At 46.4% G+C, this 15798-nt stretch overlaps 1 protein-coding gene across 3 annotated transcripts; it reads right to left on the bottom strand.

Moving 5' to 3' along the window:
• Positions 1-3475: 3475 nt before the first annotated feature.
• On the bottom strand, positions 3476-13887 carry GLRX (glutaredoxin). Of its 3 annotated transcripts, none has more exons than XM_009448823.5 (3): positions 11963-13887; positions 6023-6142; positions 3476-3888 (listed from the first exon to the last, which is right to left on the bottom strand). In XM_009448823.5, exons 1-2 carry the CDS (start codon positions 12167-12169, stop codon positions 6029-6031), a joined length of 321 nt encoding a protein of 106 aa, XP_009447098.1. In that variant the 5' UTR covers positions 12170-13887; the 3' UTR covers positions 3476-3888; positions 6023-6028. The 3 variants fall into 3 exon arrangements, with proteins under 3 accessions (XP_009447098.1, XP_009447099.1, NP_001182153.1); XM_009448824.4 differs by having other exon boundaries at positions 3476-4461; positions 11963-12605; NM_001195224.1 differs by lacking the exon at positions 3476-3888 and having other exon boundaries at positions 11963-12183.
• Between the last annotated feature and the right edge of the window lie 1911 nt (positions 13888-15798).

The following is a 15798-nucleotide window of genomic DNA, read 5'->3' as shown; positions in this document are numbered from 1 at the left end:
GCTATCAGTTGGCAAGCCTAATCTATGCACACAAGTCTTCCAGTCAGTTTTTTAGTGCCTCATTCTTTAAATATTTACAGATAGTCAGATCTCCAGACATTTGAGGAAGGCTTTCAAATGTAAAACAGAGAAAGAAAATTGGGGCTCAGAGGAAAAACAATAAAAAAGAGAAAGATGCAGTTTGCTAACTTTCTTTCTATAGCCATTCTCCCCTTCTTTTGATATAGATCTCCTCGAGTTTTAGTGAGTTTTAGTTAGGTGAGAGGCTTCCCAGGCAGGGGCCCCTCTGCCTAGCCTACCCCGCAGCTGGTGGGGCTATGGCATTAAGTTCTGGCTAATGGGATGTGAGCAGAAGTGGTACATAGGACCCCTGGGTCAGTCATGACCCCTTGGAGCAAATGCCACCTGCCTGCCTCTGGAATTTTTTTGATAAAGAAGCTTCTATCAGGCATTATATCTTTGTTATAGCAGCCTAGCATGTTGTGGGGGAAAGAAAGATAGACTGTTACTGTGTCTGTGTAGAAAAAGGAAGACATAAGAAACTCCATTTTGATCTGTACTAAGAAAAATTCTTCTGCCTTGAGATGCTGTTAATCTGTAACCCTAACCCCAACCGTGTGCTCGCAGAAACATGTGCTGTGGTGACTCAAGGTTTAATGGATTTAGGGCTGTGCAGGATGTGCTTTGTTAAAAACGTGTTTGCAGACAGTATGCTTGGTAAAAGTCATCACCATTCTCCAGTCTCCAGTACCCAGGGACACAGTGCACTGCGGAAGGCCGCAGGGACCTCTGCCCAAGAAAGCCTGGGTATTGTCCAAGGTTTCCCCCCACTGAGACAGCCTGAGATATGGCCTCGTGGGAAGGGAAAGACCTGACTGTCCCCCAGCCCGACACCTGTAAAGGGTCTGTGCTGAGGAGGATTAGTGAAAGAGGAAGGCCTCTTTGCAGTTGAGATAAGAGGAAGGCATCTGTCTCCTGCTCATCCCTGGGAATGGAATGTCTCCGTGTAAAACCCGATCGTACATTCTATTTACTGAGATAGGGGAAAACCGCCTTATGGCTGGAGGTGAGACATGCTGGCGGCAATACTGCTCCTTACTGCACTAAGATGTTTGCGTAAAGTCAAACATAAATCTGGCCTACGTGCACATCGAGGCACAGCATCTTTCCTTAAACTTATTTATGACACAGAGTCCTTTGCTCACATGTTTTCCTGCTGACCCTCTCCCCACCATTACCCTATAGTCCTGCCACATCTCCCTCGTCGAGATGGTAGAGATAGTGATCAATAAATACTGAGGGAATTCAGAGACCAGTGCAGGCGTGTGTCCTCCGTATGCTGAGCGCCGGTCCCTTGGGCCCACTTTTCTTCCTCTATACTTTGTCTCTGTGTCTTATTTCTTTTCTCAGTCTCTCATCCCACCTGACGAGAAATACCCACAGGTGTGGAGGGGCTGGCCCCCTTCACATGTATTCTAACTCATACATGTGGGTCACAGGAAAGAGGAGATCCAACATAGGAGAGAAAAGGGAATCCGCAGAATGACAGTGAAGGGAGATCCCAGATAGAGAACTCTGCCTGCCTCAGGACAGAGGGCAGCAGTCCAGATCGGAGCAGTGTAATTTTCCATGTTGAGGGTTCTCTGTAGTTGTATAGTTTTTAACTTGAGGACAGAAAGCTGAAATGGGCCTGAAGCAGATCCTTATCTGTACTTAGCTTGCCTGGTGCCGATGACATTTCCGTTCTCCCTGCTACACAGCTGGCCAGCTGACGAGGTGTGGGTGTGCTTTGATCTCCTCCTGAAAGCTGGGGGCAGGGACGTGCTGAGCTTAGAAGCAGAAAATGCAGAGCAGCCCTCTGCCATTACCATATTTCTGGGGGACACCCCGTGCTTGGCTCACACAATAGCCTCCCTGATTGTGGGGTGCCGTGTTTCCAAGGACTCACTCAGCACCACTTCTGCTTCCCCAGAAGAGGCTCTGGAAAACTTCCAAGGGATGCTGAAGCCAGTCTATAACTCAGAGTCAATGTTCAGTTTACCTGTTCTTGGGATTGTTCATCTAATTGTGATATCACCTTTTTCTTACACAGCTAGGTCGTTATTGTTTTTCAAAAGTAAAATGTATTGCTTAGAGATATTATAAGGAGTAAAACTATAAAGTGTCAGAATGATTACAAGAAAAACGAACTAGTGGTTACCTCTATGGAGGGATGGAGAGAGGGAATACCCTTGGGGAGGGGCACACGGCCCTGTAAGGTACTTTACCAGAACCTGGGTTTGAGGCGGATAGAGCAGGAAAGACTTTTAGTACTATTTGGCTTTTTAAACCGTATGCATACATTGCTTTGATAAAATAGCTCTTCTATGCTGAGAACTGGGTTTCCATTGTTAAGTCTAGGTTCTTGCCTTTGGGTACTTTTTTTTTTTTTGAGACAGAGTCTCGCTCTGTTACCCAGGCTGGAGTGCAGTGGCACAATCTCAGCTCACTGCAACCTCTACCTCCCAGGTTCTAGCAATTCATCTGCCTCAGCTTCCTGAGTAGCTGGGACTACAGGCACGTGCCACACCCGGCTAATTTTTGTACTTTTGGTAGAAATGGGGTTTCACCATATTGGCCAGGCTGGTCTTGAATTCCTGACCTCATGATCCACCCGCCTGAGCCTCCCAAAGTGCTGGGATTACAGGTGTGAGCCACCGCGCCCAGTCGCCTTCAGGTACTGCTGAATTTGGCAAGAAACCAATACAGATGATTAACTACAACATAGCCTGATAAGAGCTGTAGAGTATCTACATGCACAGTGTTTTTGAATTCCAGAAGAGGGAACGATGATTTTTCAGTCAAAAGGCCATGAGAGGAGAGAGAAAATATAGGGGAAACGATCTGTAAATCAGGCCTTGAATGAGGTGGAATTTCAAAATAAAACAAAGAAGAAAAGGCACCTCAGGAGAAAGAAACACAATGAACATGGACAAAGAAGTGTGAAAGTGCATGCAAGTGGTCCAGAGTGGATCAGATACTATAACCTCCGGTGGGGGGGCTTTCATATTGTGCAGTGTGTAAACTGAACAATTATCCATAGCAATCCTGGTGTAAACTGAACAATTATCCATAGCAATCCTGGTGTAAACTGAACAATTATCATAGCAATCCTGGTTGAAGGGAGTGGTTAGGGCCCACAAAAGAAAGAAGTGAGAAGTACAAGGGCCTTAAGTGGGAAATGGCAAAAAGGAATATGAAATGAAAAAGACTATTATTAAGCCCTAAGCATTATTCAGTAAGCCAGGTCTGGCATTTATTTCAATATGAAATTTCAAAATTATATCAACCATTTGTACTCAGTGAGTGACAGCAGCACGTGTCTTTATTTATAATGGCAGGGCCAAATATAAACACAGTTTTAAGTTAGTGTATTTTGCATAACATTCCTTAATGTCTTGAGAACATGGAAATGAATTGGACAAAAATCACTGAATCATCTATAGGTATTTTTTTATTAGAAAAGAAATTAAGTGTTGTCACTAGAGATTGAAGGAAATTAACAATCTTACAATTCTAGAACAGGCAAACTTCATGATAAGGGATTCTTAAGTTTTCAAAGTGTAGGAGCTCTTTCACAGATACACTCTTGGTGTAGGGGGCTGTAAGTTTTCTCAGATGTTTTACATTTCATGCTTTAATCTTTGCTGGTAGTCTAAATAAAATAAATACACAGTGTTCAGGATTATCTGGATAGCCATCTTAAATAACAGAGTGTTCCGCATGACCACAGCCTCTGCACTTGTGCCTCTGATCCATATGACACCAAGACCAACTATGCTTTTCATATGATTTCTCCAATTGGGTCCTGTGACCTTTCACAGAATTGTTGAACATTTCCTATGAGATCTGTGGAGGACAAGGTGGAGAACACTGGTTCAGAGCAGTGATTTTCAAGGTGGGATGGGATGGGGTGGGGTGGAGTTGAGTGGAGAGATGCATGTAGTTAGAAAGAACACATTCAAAATACCCACTGATTTCATAATACAAACTCCATAAAGTCAAGCAGCAAAATGATTTTAGCTAATGGGCAGTAGCAGATAACCAACTGTGGATTCATCATTGTGGAGAAGGAGTCTGGATAAACATAGTTGAAAAACACTGGCTTAGAGGTAGAGACATGCCGACACATGGAGAACAGTAAGAAACGCGTGCCAAAGAGGACAATTGAGGGCCAGTGAGCGAATCCTGGGCCAGAACTTGTCACAGTCTTCTGAAAACCAAAGAGCACATCCAGAAGAAAACCAAGATGGCCCGTCAACCTTCTTGGCCCTGTGATTAAGAGCAAGTTGGTCCACTTTTAAATACTGAGCCAAAAGAGGAAAAAAGCTGTTTGTGCCCCCAAATTCATCCACCAGAAGTGCTGTCATCATTTGCAATGCCATCCAGCTCTTGAGGAGGGACGTCAGCATGGGGCCTGCTCTGCCAGGAAAGAAAGAAGGGATCTCCTTGTAAGGCAAAATCCTTCCTTTCTCTCATTACCAGAACACTTACACCTGCCATTTAAACACACTCTGTTGCAGATGGCCTTGAGATGCAGCTGCCAGTAAAATACTGACAGCATAGAACACTGAAGGAAAAGGCCAAATGCAAATAAGGAGACTTTCTGAATATGGGGGACTCTAATGCCCACACCAAAATAGAAGCAGTTGGAGAAATAACATTTCCCATCTTCTCTCATTCTTAATCTAAGCCTAAATTGCTAAACATGTCCCAGAATAGGAAATATTTGGTGCCACCATTAATTGGGTTTGAGTGCTTTTAGTACCAGTGGTAAGGCCAGGAAGTGAACTCAGACAGACATAGGGTGCACCTGCTGTGATGATATCGTAGAATTCTGATTAGAAGATTTATAGCATTGACTATTTCATTTCAGAGAAATCAGTGGTATTTTTTCAGACCTTTTTCCCCCTTCTGTTGCTATGCTGAGTAACCATCACAAATAATGTATACTCATTGCCCAAGAAATGAGTTATTAATTAGCAGGCAATAGATACCCCTCCAAGAACATTTTGGTTAAAGAACCATTCATTTCTCCCTCAACTAAAGTAGCATTTACATCTCTCTGGGTACAGGTCTCTGAATTGGCCTGCTTGGGAGCTAGCTAGTGCTAGCTGTGCTGGGGAACTGGGGGAGGGAGGAGCTCAGACTCCAAAACCATCACGGTTCCTTTCTGAAATGTTCATCGCCCTGTGGTTTTCCACAGAGCCAAAGATCTCCTTTAGGTTACTGATTTTAGAAAACTTTGTTTTGGCTTTTGGGAAGCCAATTAAATAGAGTTGATTTGCCAAGTGAACACAGGTAAAGCCAAAATGACCTGAGTTTCACATTGCGTTTTGAATAAATCCAAATTGTTTACCATGGCCTGGGTGCTCTGGCCCCTGCCCACCTTTCTCGCTATTCTTCCTTTTCACTGCACTTCATTCACTCTATTCCTGCTTTCTTTCTGTTCCACGAACATCCCTTACCTGTTGCCACCTCAGAGCCTTTGCACTTGCTATTCCCTCTGCCTGAAAAGCTCTTCTGCTTCATCTCTGCATAGCAGTCCCCTTGTTAACCAGGTCTCAGCTCAACCCTTCCTGAGAAAGGCCCTCCCTTACCATGTTAGCTCAATTTTCTCCCCACCCCCTGACATATTCTGTCACATTATTCTATTCTATTTCAGGATTTGCTTGTTTTTGATCTGTCTACCTCTCTAAAATATAAGTTCCAGGTTATCATTTCATGCATCATTATATTCTCATGTGTCTGGCACATGCTTAATAAATATTTGTTAAATGAAGCTTGAGTGAAAGGATTTCTCTCATTGACATGATCTCTTTGTAAAGTGTGAAATTCATAAGTGATTGACATCACCGTTCCTCAACTCACCCCAAATCATTTCTTCCCCCAACCAGAATGCTGTCATACAGTATAACAAACCACGACAGAAGAATTCCACGGTCTCCCATGTTCCTGGCCCAGCACCTCACCTGCCACTCACCTGTGGTTACTGCAGAGCTCCAATCTGCTTTAGCCGCGTCAGCAGTTCCCCACTCTGTTGCAAAGAGACTAGATCACTGCATCCGCCTATACAATCTTTACCGATAAAGACTCGAGGCACCTAAAAAAGCACACGACCCAGGACATTACTACATTACTAGATTAGACAGAACATTTCTATCCTACCACTAAATATTTCCCGTGATTCCAAACTTTTCAAATCACTTTAAAACCTCCTTATGTATATGCTCACAGGACAGGACTTCCTTTCTGTTATAAGGGGTAACATTATTAACTCAAGAATGTTTTTACGCCAGAAGAGTTTTCAAGTTGTGTGCTATGCATGAGCTTGTCCAACTTGTCAAAGGGATTTAAAAATTTCACTCTACAGAAACATGTTTCAGAAGGAGAATTCTGATTGGCTGCAGTCAGACCACCTAGATTGAACTCTGCTTTCTCTGCATCAGGGACCACACCTAAGATTGTAAACTGGGTCACAGCAATCAGGAAGGAAGGAGTTCGTTTCTAAATACAGCTGGAAAAGTATTTGCATTACATCTCTGATTTTTCAGGTCCATGGTTTATTAAGTACAATCATCTCTCTGCGTTGTTAAAACACAGGTGAGGGCCAGGCACAGTGGCTCATGAATGTAATCCTACTACTTTTGTGAGGCTGAGGTGGGAGGGTCGCTTGAGCCCAGGAGTTCAAGACTAGCCTAGGTAACATCGTGAGACCCCGTCTCTACAAAAAATACAAAAATTAGCCAGGCATGGCGGTGCATGCCTGTAGTCCCAGCTACTCAGGAGGCTGAAGTGGAAGGATTGCTTTGGCCCGGGAGGTCGAGGCTGCAGTAAGCTGTGATGGTGCCATTGCACTCACACCTGGACGACAGAGCAAAACAAAGAAAGCAAAACAAAACAACACAAGTGAGCTCTGTCCTCAACCAGGGGGGTGTAGTGGTGTTTGAGTCTCCTTTAATCGCTGGTCCATCATAAGATGGTTAACTCACCCCGGATGAGGGTGCGTCACCCACGCCAAGCCACAGTCATGACACCTGCTGAATAGGCTCCTCTCTAGTTACACACTTCCTCCCTGCTGCTAGGAGCAGACACATTCCAGAATTCCAGAGGGCTTTTAGAATCGCGAGGGAGGAGGAAATACCCTCAACGTGGCTGAATTTATAGGCCAGGAGTGTTCCACCAAGGCTGCCTGGCAGTGAAGAAAAAAGCCCCATGGAGGTCACCGCGTCATCAGAGCCAGCAGGCCTCTCCCCGAGTACCAGGAACGCACTGGAGGGGAGGGAGAGGTGGAGGCAGAAAGCAATGAGACTATTTTTCAAAGCTTTGGGCTTTCCTCAGAAAGCATAATAATTGGAGCAAATTGTCCAAAAAGTGAGAAAGGTGAGAAAAGGGGCTTAATTATTGTGGATAAGTTCTTACAGCACTTTTATTAAAAAGGGGGTCTGGGTGAAGGTAGGCATTAAAAATAAAGTCTAAAAATTAAAAACAAATCTTGCACATTTCCATGGCTATTCCCTGTGCTCTCACAGGATAACTGAGGCTTTGAAAACCCACAGCCCTGGAGCTGCCCCCCAGCCTCCTGAGATGACCCTGAAATGTGACCAGGCTGCTCCCAGCGTGGAGTTTTGTGCTCAGTGTCTGGCAAAGAAGCGAAAGGCTCCTTTACCCTCACACCCATCCTCTAGTCTGGACAACTGCAAAACTGCCTTAAATCGTATCAGTGAATGGTACCCCTAACGGGAGCTGAATGGCAGGCTGTACAGACGGCACGGGGGAGCTGTGGCAGTGAAACCAAAGCAAGAAGTACTGTTGATAAAGCTGAGCAAAGAAGAGGAAATAGCCTATGCTGCTTCCCCTCCTGTCCCTTCCCGTCCCAGCCTCCTCTTTAGAGGAACTTGAGAGTCCGCTACTGTCAAGGAGAGGAAAGAACTGCCACCCCAAAACGAGTTTGGTAATCCTGTGGTTCTTATTCTCCTGCAGTAGGTTTCCCCAGCCTCAGCCAGGCAACATCTCCTGTACGCTAGCTAGGGTTACACAAATGCAACTACTCAAAAGCAATTTCTCAACACTCCTCGGCTACCTCCCTGGTATAAGCCACCTTCATCTGTCACCGGAATAACTGCTATAGCCTCCCAATGTCTCCCAGCTTCAACCTTCACCTTTGCCCTACTGTCTCTTCTCCCCACAGCTGCCAGAGTGGTCCTTTCAAAATGGGGTCAGATCAAGTGACTCGTCTGCTCAGCACCCACCAGGGGCATCTCATCTCACACCGAGTACCAGTCACAGTTCTTCCAAGCTCCTATTAGCTCTCAGACCTCACCTCCACTAACTCTCCTACTGGCTCACAGTGCTGCAACCATACTGGCTTCCTTACTATTCCACAAACCTGCCAGGCAAACGTCTACCCCAGGACCTTTGCATTCACTCTACCTGTAAATTGTGTACACCCATCTCCCTCAGCTCCTATAGATATCTGCTCGAATGTTCCCTTCTCAGTGAGACCCAATGGCTCCATTTAAAACTGGACCCTGCTGCTTCCTCCCTACCTTTCCTACTTTTCCTCATAGCACGTGCCACTTACCAACTCCCAACATACTGTTTTATTACTGTATTTGTTTGTCTCCCCCACTAGAATATAGGTTCAACAAAGGCAGAAGGGTTTTTTTCATGGCAGAAAAGGCAGAATTTTTTCACCAATGTACATAAAAGTGTCTGGTACATAGTAGGTGCTTAAAAATATTTGTTGCATCCAGTAAAATCATCATTCAAATGTGAAGGAGAAATACTTTCTAAGGTAAACAAAACTTGAGGGAATGTGTTACCAATGGAATCCCCTTGCAAGAAATGCCCAAAGAAGTTCTTCAGAGATAAGGGAAACGATATAGTTCAGAAACTCAGATCTATGTAAAGAAAAGTGCATTAGAGGAGAAATAAATGAAGGCACTAATTTAGGAGCTGTGACTATAGCAAAACAAAAACAGGTTTTACCAAGTACATGGCTTGATTGAAGCCACTAACTTTCCATAATCATGTCCTGCTGATTACCTACTAGATACAGCTACTTTATAGAATAATTAAGACTGCAGGTTCAGGCTGGGCGCCGTGGCTCACGCCTGTAATCCCAGCACTTTGGGAGGCTGAGGCGGGTGGATCACGAGGTCAGGAGATCAAGACCATCCTGGCTAACACAGTGAAAACCCGTCTCTACTAAACATACAAAAAATTAGCCAGGCGTGGTGGCAGACGCCTGTAGTCCCAGCTACTCGAGAGGCTGAGACAGGAGAATAGCGTGAACCCAGGAGGTGGAGCTTACAGTGAGCTGAGATTGCGCCGTTGCACTCCAGCCTGGGCACAGAGGGAGACTCCGTCTCAAAAAAAAAAAAAAAAAAAAACCCTCAGGAGCTTTCAGACCCTTTGAATACAAACACTTCCCTGTTGGCGATCAAACGTGCAGCTTTAAAAGACTTGTTCTTCCCCTAGGAGGAATGCACTCAGAATTCAAGAATCTGTGAAAAACATTTTTCTAAAAATGAAAAACAGGCTTGTTGAGGTGGATTACGTCTGTAATCCCAGCACTTTGGGAAGCTGAGGTGGGAGGATAGCTTGAGGCCAGGAGTTCAAGACCAGCCTGGGTAACATAACAAGACCCCCATCTGTACAAAAACTTAAAAAATTAGCTGGGTATGATGGCTCATGCCTGTAGTCCCAGCCACGGGAGGCTGAGGTGGGAGGGTCACTTAAGCCCAGGAGTTCGAGGCTGCAGTCAGCTATCATTGCACCACTGCACTCTAGCCTGGGTGACAGAGCAAGACTCTGTCTCTTAAAAAAAAAAAAAAAAAAACCTTAAAAGATTACTACAAGAAATATTGTTGTTCTACAAAGAAATGAAAAAGCAATTGTTGACCAGGTGTGGTGGCTCACACCTGCACTTTGGGAGGCTGAGGTGGGTGGATCACCTGAGGTCAGGAGTTCGAGACCAGGTTGGCCAGCATGGTGAAACCCCGTCTCTAATAAAAATACAAAAATTAGCTAGGTGTGGTGGCAGGTGCCCGTAATCCCAGCTACTTGATTGCTTGAACCTGGGCGGTGGAGGTTGCAGTAAGCCAAAATCACACCACTGCACTCCAGCCTGGGCGACAAGAGCGAAATTCCATCTCAAAAAAAAAAAAAAAGCAATTGTTAAATGAACACATGAAGAGGTTTGCTTTACCTCCTGGAGAATAGATGCTGTTGGGCTGAGAACAATAATCCCAATTGTGTTGCACATTGGAATCCCCAAGGGATTTTTCCAAATAGTAATGCTGGCCAGGTGTGGTGGCTCACCCGTGTAATCCCAGCACTTTGGGAGGCCGAGGTAGGTGGATCGCCTGAGGTCAGGAGTTCGACACCAGCCTGCCCAACATGGTGAAACCCCGTCTCTACTAAAAATACAAAAATTAGCTGGGCATGGTGGTGGGCGCCTGTAATCCCAGCTACTTGGGAGGTTGAGGAGAACCCAGGAGGCAGAGGTTGCAGTGAGCCAAGATTGCACCATTGCACTCCAGCCTGGGTGACAAGAATGAAACTGTCTCAAAACAAGCAAACAAACAAAACTAATGCTTGGCTCCCACCTCTGACATTGTGATTTAGTTATTGAGGGGCATAATTTGGGCATAAGGATTGTTTTAAAAGCTCTCTAGGTGATCCTAATGTGCAGCAAAGTTTGGGAACCAGTGGCTAAAAGGTCCTCAGGGTGGCAGCCACAGTGGGGCCAGTAGTAGTGTTTGCACTGCCCTTTACACCTCTCAGGGCCTGGGCAACCTATGCAGCTGGTGGTCCCACTAGGCAGCAAGAGCCTCTCTCGTCATTGTGTATACTCCAGGACCTCAGCACACAGCAGTAGGGTAACACACTAAGCCCCCTTTCTGCACCAAAATGCTGACTTATTAGAGAGAAGGGGAGAAACAACCTCCAATGCTTTATACTCAGAACCCAGAGACAACCTTGTAAGTCAAACTAAAACTGAAATAGGATATGTGCTTGGCCCAACACTGTGCTGTAGAATTCGTGCATCGTAAAAGAGAACTTAGCTGAGCTGGTGGGACATTTCTCATCCCACCTCACAGCAGAACTGATACAGGTGATGTGGTTGGCATCCCTCCTGAAGCCCAGGACGCAAAGCCAAGGATGCTGAAGAGAGGGAAGTCTTTCAGATGGAGGAGAGCAATTTTTAGAGGGTCCCACAGTCTATTCGTAGCAAATGGGACTCTGAGGTCACCTAATCTGGTCTTGCAGCTGGGATCTTTGAGGACTACTGGGGTGGTGACTTGCCCAGGATCACACAGCCAGCCATTATAAGAGCCAGGCCAGAACTCCAGGCTATGATTCCCTACAATGTGGGGCCTGGAAACATCCATAATTAATTTAGAACAAGGGGCAGATAATGGTACATTAGATTTTTCCAGTGGGAGGAATTAGATAAGGAAGAATGAGCAAATTAGAAAAAGAAAGCCTAGAGAAAAGAATGAAGAACATGAATCTCATGTTAAATAACAAACACATCACACCCGGCCCTCCACCCCAGCTTCCACCTCCAGCCCTGCCAGCTGAAAACTGTCATTTCCTGGCAGTGCTTAAAACAAAGACTCTAGATAATTCCCCAGGGACTCACCGGCAAGCTGCTGGTCCCACTTACCCTGCCGCACAGCAGACATCAGCTGTACTCCCTCTTCTGCTCCGTGAAGACCTTTGGCTGCAGTGCCGCCGCTCATTCAAGTCACCGAGATCCTCTCTAAGGCGCCCTCCCCCACACCCCCCGCCCCGCACAGCCCTCTGGACGCCTTGAAGTACGGAGCCGCAGCCTTATCCTAAAGAAAGGCACAGCTCTGACAAGAAAAGGCAATCCGGGAGCATTTCCCTAGCCGTTTAAAATGAAACTCACCGTTCTTGCTCCCGTGAGCTGTTGCAGATAATCTTGAATCTCGTTAGTGTGGTTGGTGGCTGTGATATCGACAAATTCCAGAAGCCCTTGTTTGATGGGCAATTGACTGAGGATCTCTTGGGCCCTCCTGCAGTACGGGCAGGTGGGCTTGATGAACACAACCACCTTCCCAGGCTGGATTTTGCAGTTCACAAACTCTTGAGCCATGCCGATGGGCTGCGGTCTCCCCGGGAAGAATCCTCAGTTGCAGGTATTGCTTGGGGTATTGAGCCCCGACCCAGCCAGTTGGCTCCTATTTAATAAGGAACCTCCCTGGAGGCGGAGTTTGCCTGGTAGCTTGCTCGAGTTTTAAAGGGACAGCTTCAAAGACATTTCCATCTGGTATACTTCACTAGTTAGCAATGCCTAGGAATGCAATACTTGCTATTTAATCATTGGTAGCTATGAAAGACACTCTGGGTATCTTTGTTGTCCTTGGACATTTGGGGAGTGCCTGCCCATTGGCAATGATCAGAGTTTAGTCACCTCTGGGGAAGCATAAAGTGCTTACTCACAAAGGGGCTGAGGAGGCAGTGACTTCTTAGAGCAAATTCTTGTTTTCCCTCTAAGAGATACAGTTGTATTTTAAAATGCAAACAGAATCACTTAAGAAACAGAACACTTTGAAATCTCTTTAGAGGAAGTGAAATTGAAACTGTGACTTTGCACTCCTCATGAAGGTTGCTCTCACAGCGTTTTGCTTGGACTGTATGGTGGGTGTTTGTTATTGTGATCTTTTTAATGGAATTCATTCTCAGTATTTAAAAATCTGGAGGTCTCACAAAACAATTCGGACTTAAAACTTCTCTCTGAAAAGTCAGGTCGGGCAATACAGAGCTTGCACCTTTTAGTGGAAGCTGCTGGGGCTGACAGCTGTTGCCCGCTTTGTATAGGGCAAGTAGTGGCTTTGGTTTGCCACAGGTCCCAACGACAGGCCCATGCCTGAGACACCGGCTTCACCCCATAACCATTTGAGTTGGTAACCCTTGAACAGCAGTTTAATATGGAGGCAAATTCCAACACAATCCTTGATACAAAACTACAGATGAAATGAGAATCTTTTTTTCTGGTTGAGCCTATGTTCGTGACCCTCTGCTTTTAAGTGTTTGTGAGGGGAAGTAGTGTTGTAACTCAGACACCACATTCACTTCAAGTGTTATAAGACACGGGTTGTAACAGTAGGAAATCTTTCGCTCTTCCCCAGGGTGCCCATTCTCCTTATCCCGCAAAGCAAAGTCTTCTACTCCTGGGTCTAGTTCTGGCCCCCTCTAGTGTATGGTAGCTTAAATAAACAAATCAAGGAAAAACTATGTCCTTTAAATGTGAATCATCCTTTCCCCAGGAAGTTTTATGGTGAAACCAGAGTATCTTCAAAGAGGCGGGGCCAAGGCCAGAGCTGGACACCACCTCTGCCACATAAGAGGAATCCCAAGCATACTGCGATCAAGGGAAGGGAAGAATATCCACTCCCAGAAGCAGCTTTTTACTGTGACTCTCATCGTTACTAGAATTAAAATGGCAAAATGAGAAAGCCAGATTCTGAGTCACGGAGGGGGAGCTAAGTGACAGCTCTGTCCAGAGAAAAGGATGTGGCAGGGCTGGGAGGCCCCTCACGTGGTCAGGGCTCCGGACTTCCCACTTCCCTCCAAAGTAGGCTCTGCCACAGAGTCTGAGCCGCCTCTCTTTTTTCATTCTTTTACCTCAGAACCCTGTGGCCAGGCTCCTTCCAGAGGCCCCTGCCAGGAGGTCCAGGGTCTGTTTCAGGGCCCTCAGGCTGTTGCCTTAGGTTCCCTCAGCCTGAGGTTTATCCACACGACTTGCACCTGCTACTCACTCAGAGCCTTTCTCTTCTCTGGTCTGTTGTTGGCTCCTCCCTTCCTGCTGCCTCTTCCTCAGCCTGCCACTGTGTTCAAGTTAAAAGCCACCACCACCACCACTCCCCATTTCCTGCTTTCCTGCCTCTGCCCTTTCATGAAATTTACTGTCTGTACCTTTCTCACCTCCATTCTCTCATTTTGTTGTCATCTGACCTTGTCAACCATTCTGCTGAATTGTTGGTAGACACTAATCATGGCCTCTATGTCACCAAATAACCATTTAACTAGGTATCCTGACCTTTTGCAAATTAGTCACCTGCCCCAAGAGGCTGGGATCCAGGGAGACTATTGTCTGCCTCTCACTCAGTCCCGGGGACTGCCTGGTGTCTGAAGCCTTAGGACAGATGGCCATAAGGCACAAGCTAAAGGCAATTTTTTTGTGAGGCACCATGTGGAAAATGGGAGACAAAGAGATGGCAAAGAGCGGGTGTCCTCTCCATTTCTCAGAAAATGCTGTGGCTTCAACTCAGTGAAAAATGACAAGCATAGAAGCCTCTGCTGCATTGTACAGCAGGAGCTGAAACCCAGCATGGACCTCAGGGTATCTCAATGGGAAGCCGCCATGGGGACTGCAGATACGTCAAGTGCTGTGGATGGAAAGAGGGTGTGCGTGTGGACTAACTCGTGTGGACTCTCCTTTGGTTTGCGTGAGACACTCCCAGGCACTCTCAGAAAATACACCTTGGAGGGTGGGAAGTGAGGGCATTTTTTAGGGGAGAATCAGTCCTGCTTTACAGATGGTTGGCAACAAGCTAGTGAAATATGTGTGGTTACTCTTTTTTTTTTTTTGAGACGGAGTCTCACTCTGTCGCCCAGGCTGGAGTGCAGTGGCACAATCTCTGCTCACTGCAAGCTCCGCCTCCCGGGTTCACGCCATTCTCCTGCCTCAGCCTCCTGAGTAGCTGAGACTACAGGCGCCCGCCACCATACCCGGCTAATTTTTTGTATTTTTAGTAGAGACGGGGTTTCACCGTGTTAGCCAGGATGGTCTCGATCTCCTGACCTTGTGATCCGCCCGCCTCAGCCTCCCAAAGTGCTGGGATTATAGGCATGAGCCACCGTGCCCGGCCAATGTGACTTCATTTGTACTCACAGGCTGATGAGGGCTGCAAAATATGTGGCCACAAACGAACATTCTTCAGGGTTTTTCCTTACTTACCCACTGTGCAGGGTTTGACCTTGTAGATCACTGCAGGCCTCCGGAAGTTCTCTTCCCAATGCCCATTGCAGCATGATCTTTTTGCTCTTTCTATTGGATATTGTCTCAGTCTCTTTGTTAAGAATTTTGCCTACACATATGGTCTATCTTGGGGCTTGATCTTCTCATTATGTACACACCCACTCCTTGAGAGGTCATAGCTCCACACATGACTCCAGCTGTCAGCTTTTTACTGATGAGCATCACATGTTTTTCCTTATCTGGACCTCTCTCCTAAGCTTCAGGGAAGGCTATCTCATTGCCTACTGAAAAGACCCACTTGGGGATTCCTTAGGCCTCTCAGCCTCTAGGCAGCCAAAACTGAATCTCCCCTGAAGCCACCCTCTTTCCTCCATACCTGCTCATTGAGCCTGCATGCAACTTCATGTACCTTTTCAGCCAGGGCGGAAACCTGGCAGGCATCTGTGCTGGCCTCTGCTTTCACTTATGCATAGTGGCCAAACCCTACCAAGTTTGCCCCCTGAGTGCCTCCCTGGTCTGAACACCTGCCTGCTCCTGCTGGTCCAGCCCTCATTAGTTCTTCACTCCCTCTTGTAGCACCTCCACCCTCGCCTCACTGCCTACTCCACACTGCTGCTGGGGCAATCTTTAAAAATACAGAACCTATCTTGTTCCCTCTTAAAACTGGTCCATGGGCTGGGCGTGGTGGCTCATGCCTGTAATCCCAGCACTTTGGGAGGCTGAGACGAGCAGATCATGAG

The sequence above is a fragment of the Pan troglodytes genome, chromosome 4, assembly GCF_028858775.2.
Source record: "Pan troglodytes isolate AG18354 chromosome 4, NHGRI_mPanTro3-v2.0_pri, whole genome shotgun sequence".
In the NCBI taxonomy this organism is placed as follows: domain Eukaryota; kingdom Metazoa; phylum Chordata; class Mammalia; order Primates; family Hominidae; genus Pan; species Pan troglodytes.
The sequence above is the reverse complement of the archived record's forward strand: the minus strand, read 5'-3'. Positions and strand labels throughout refer to the sequence as shown.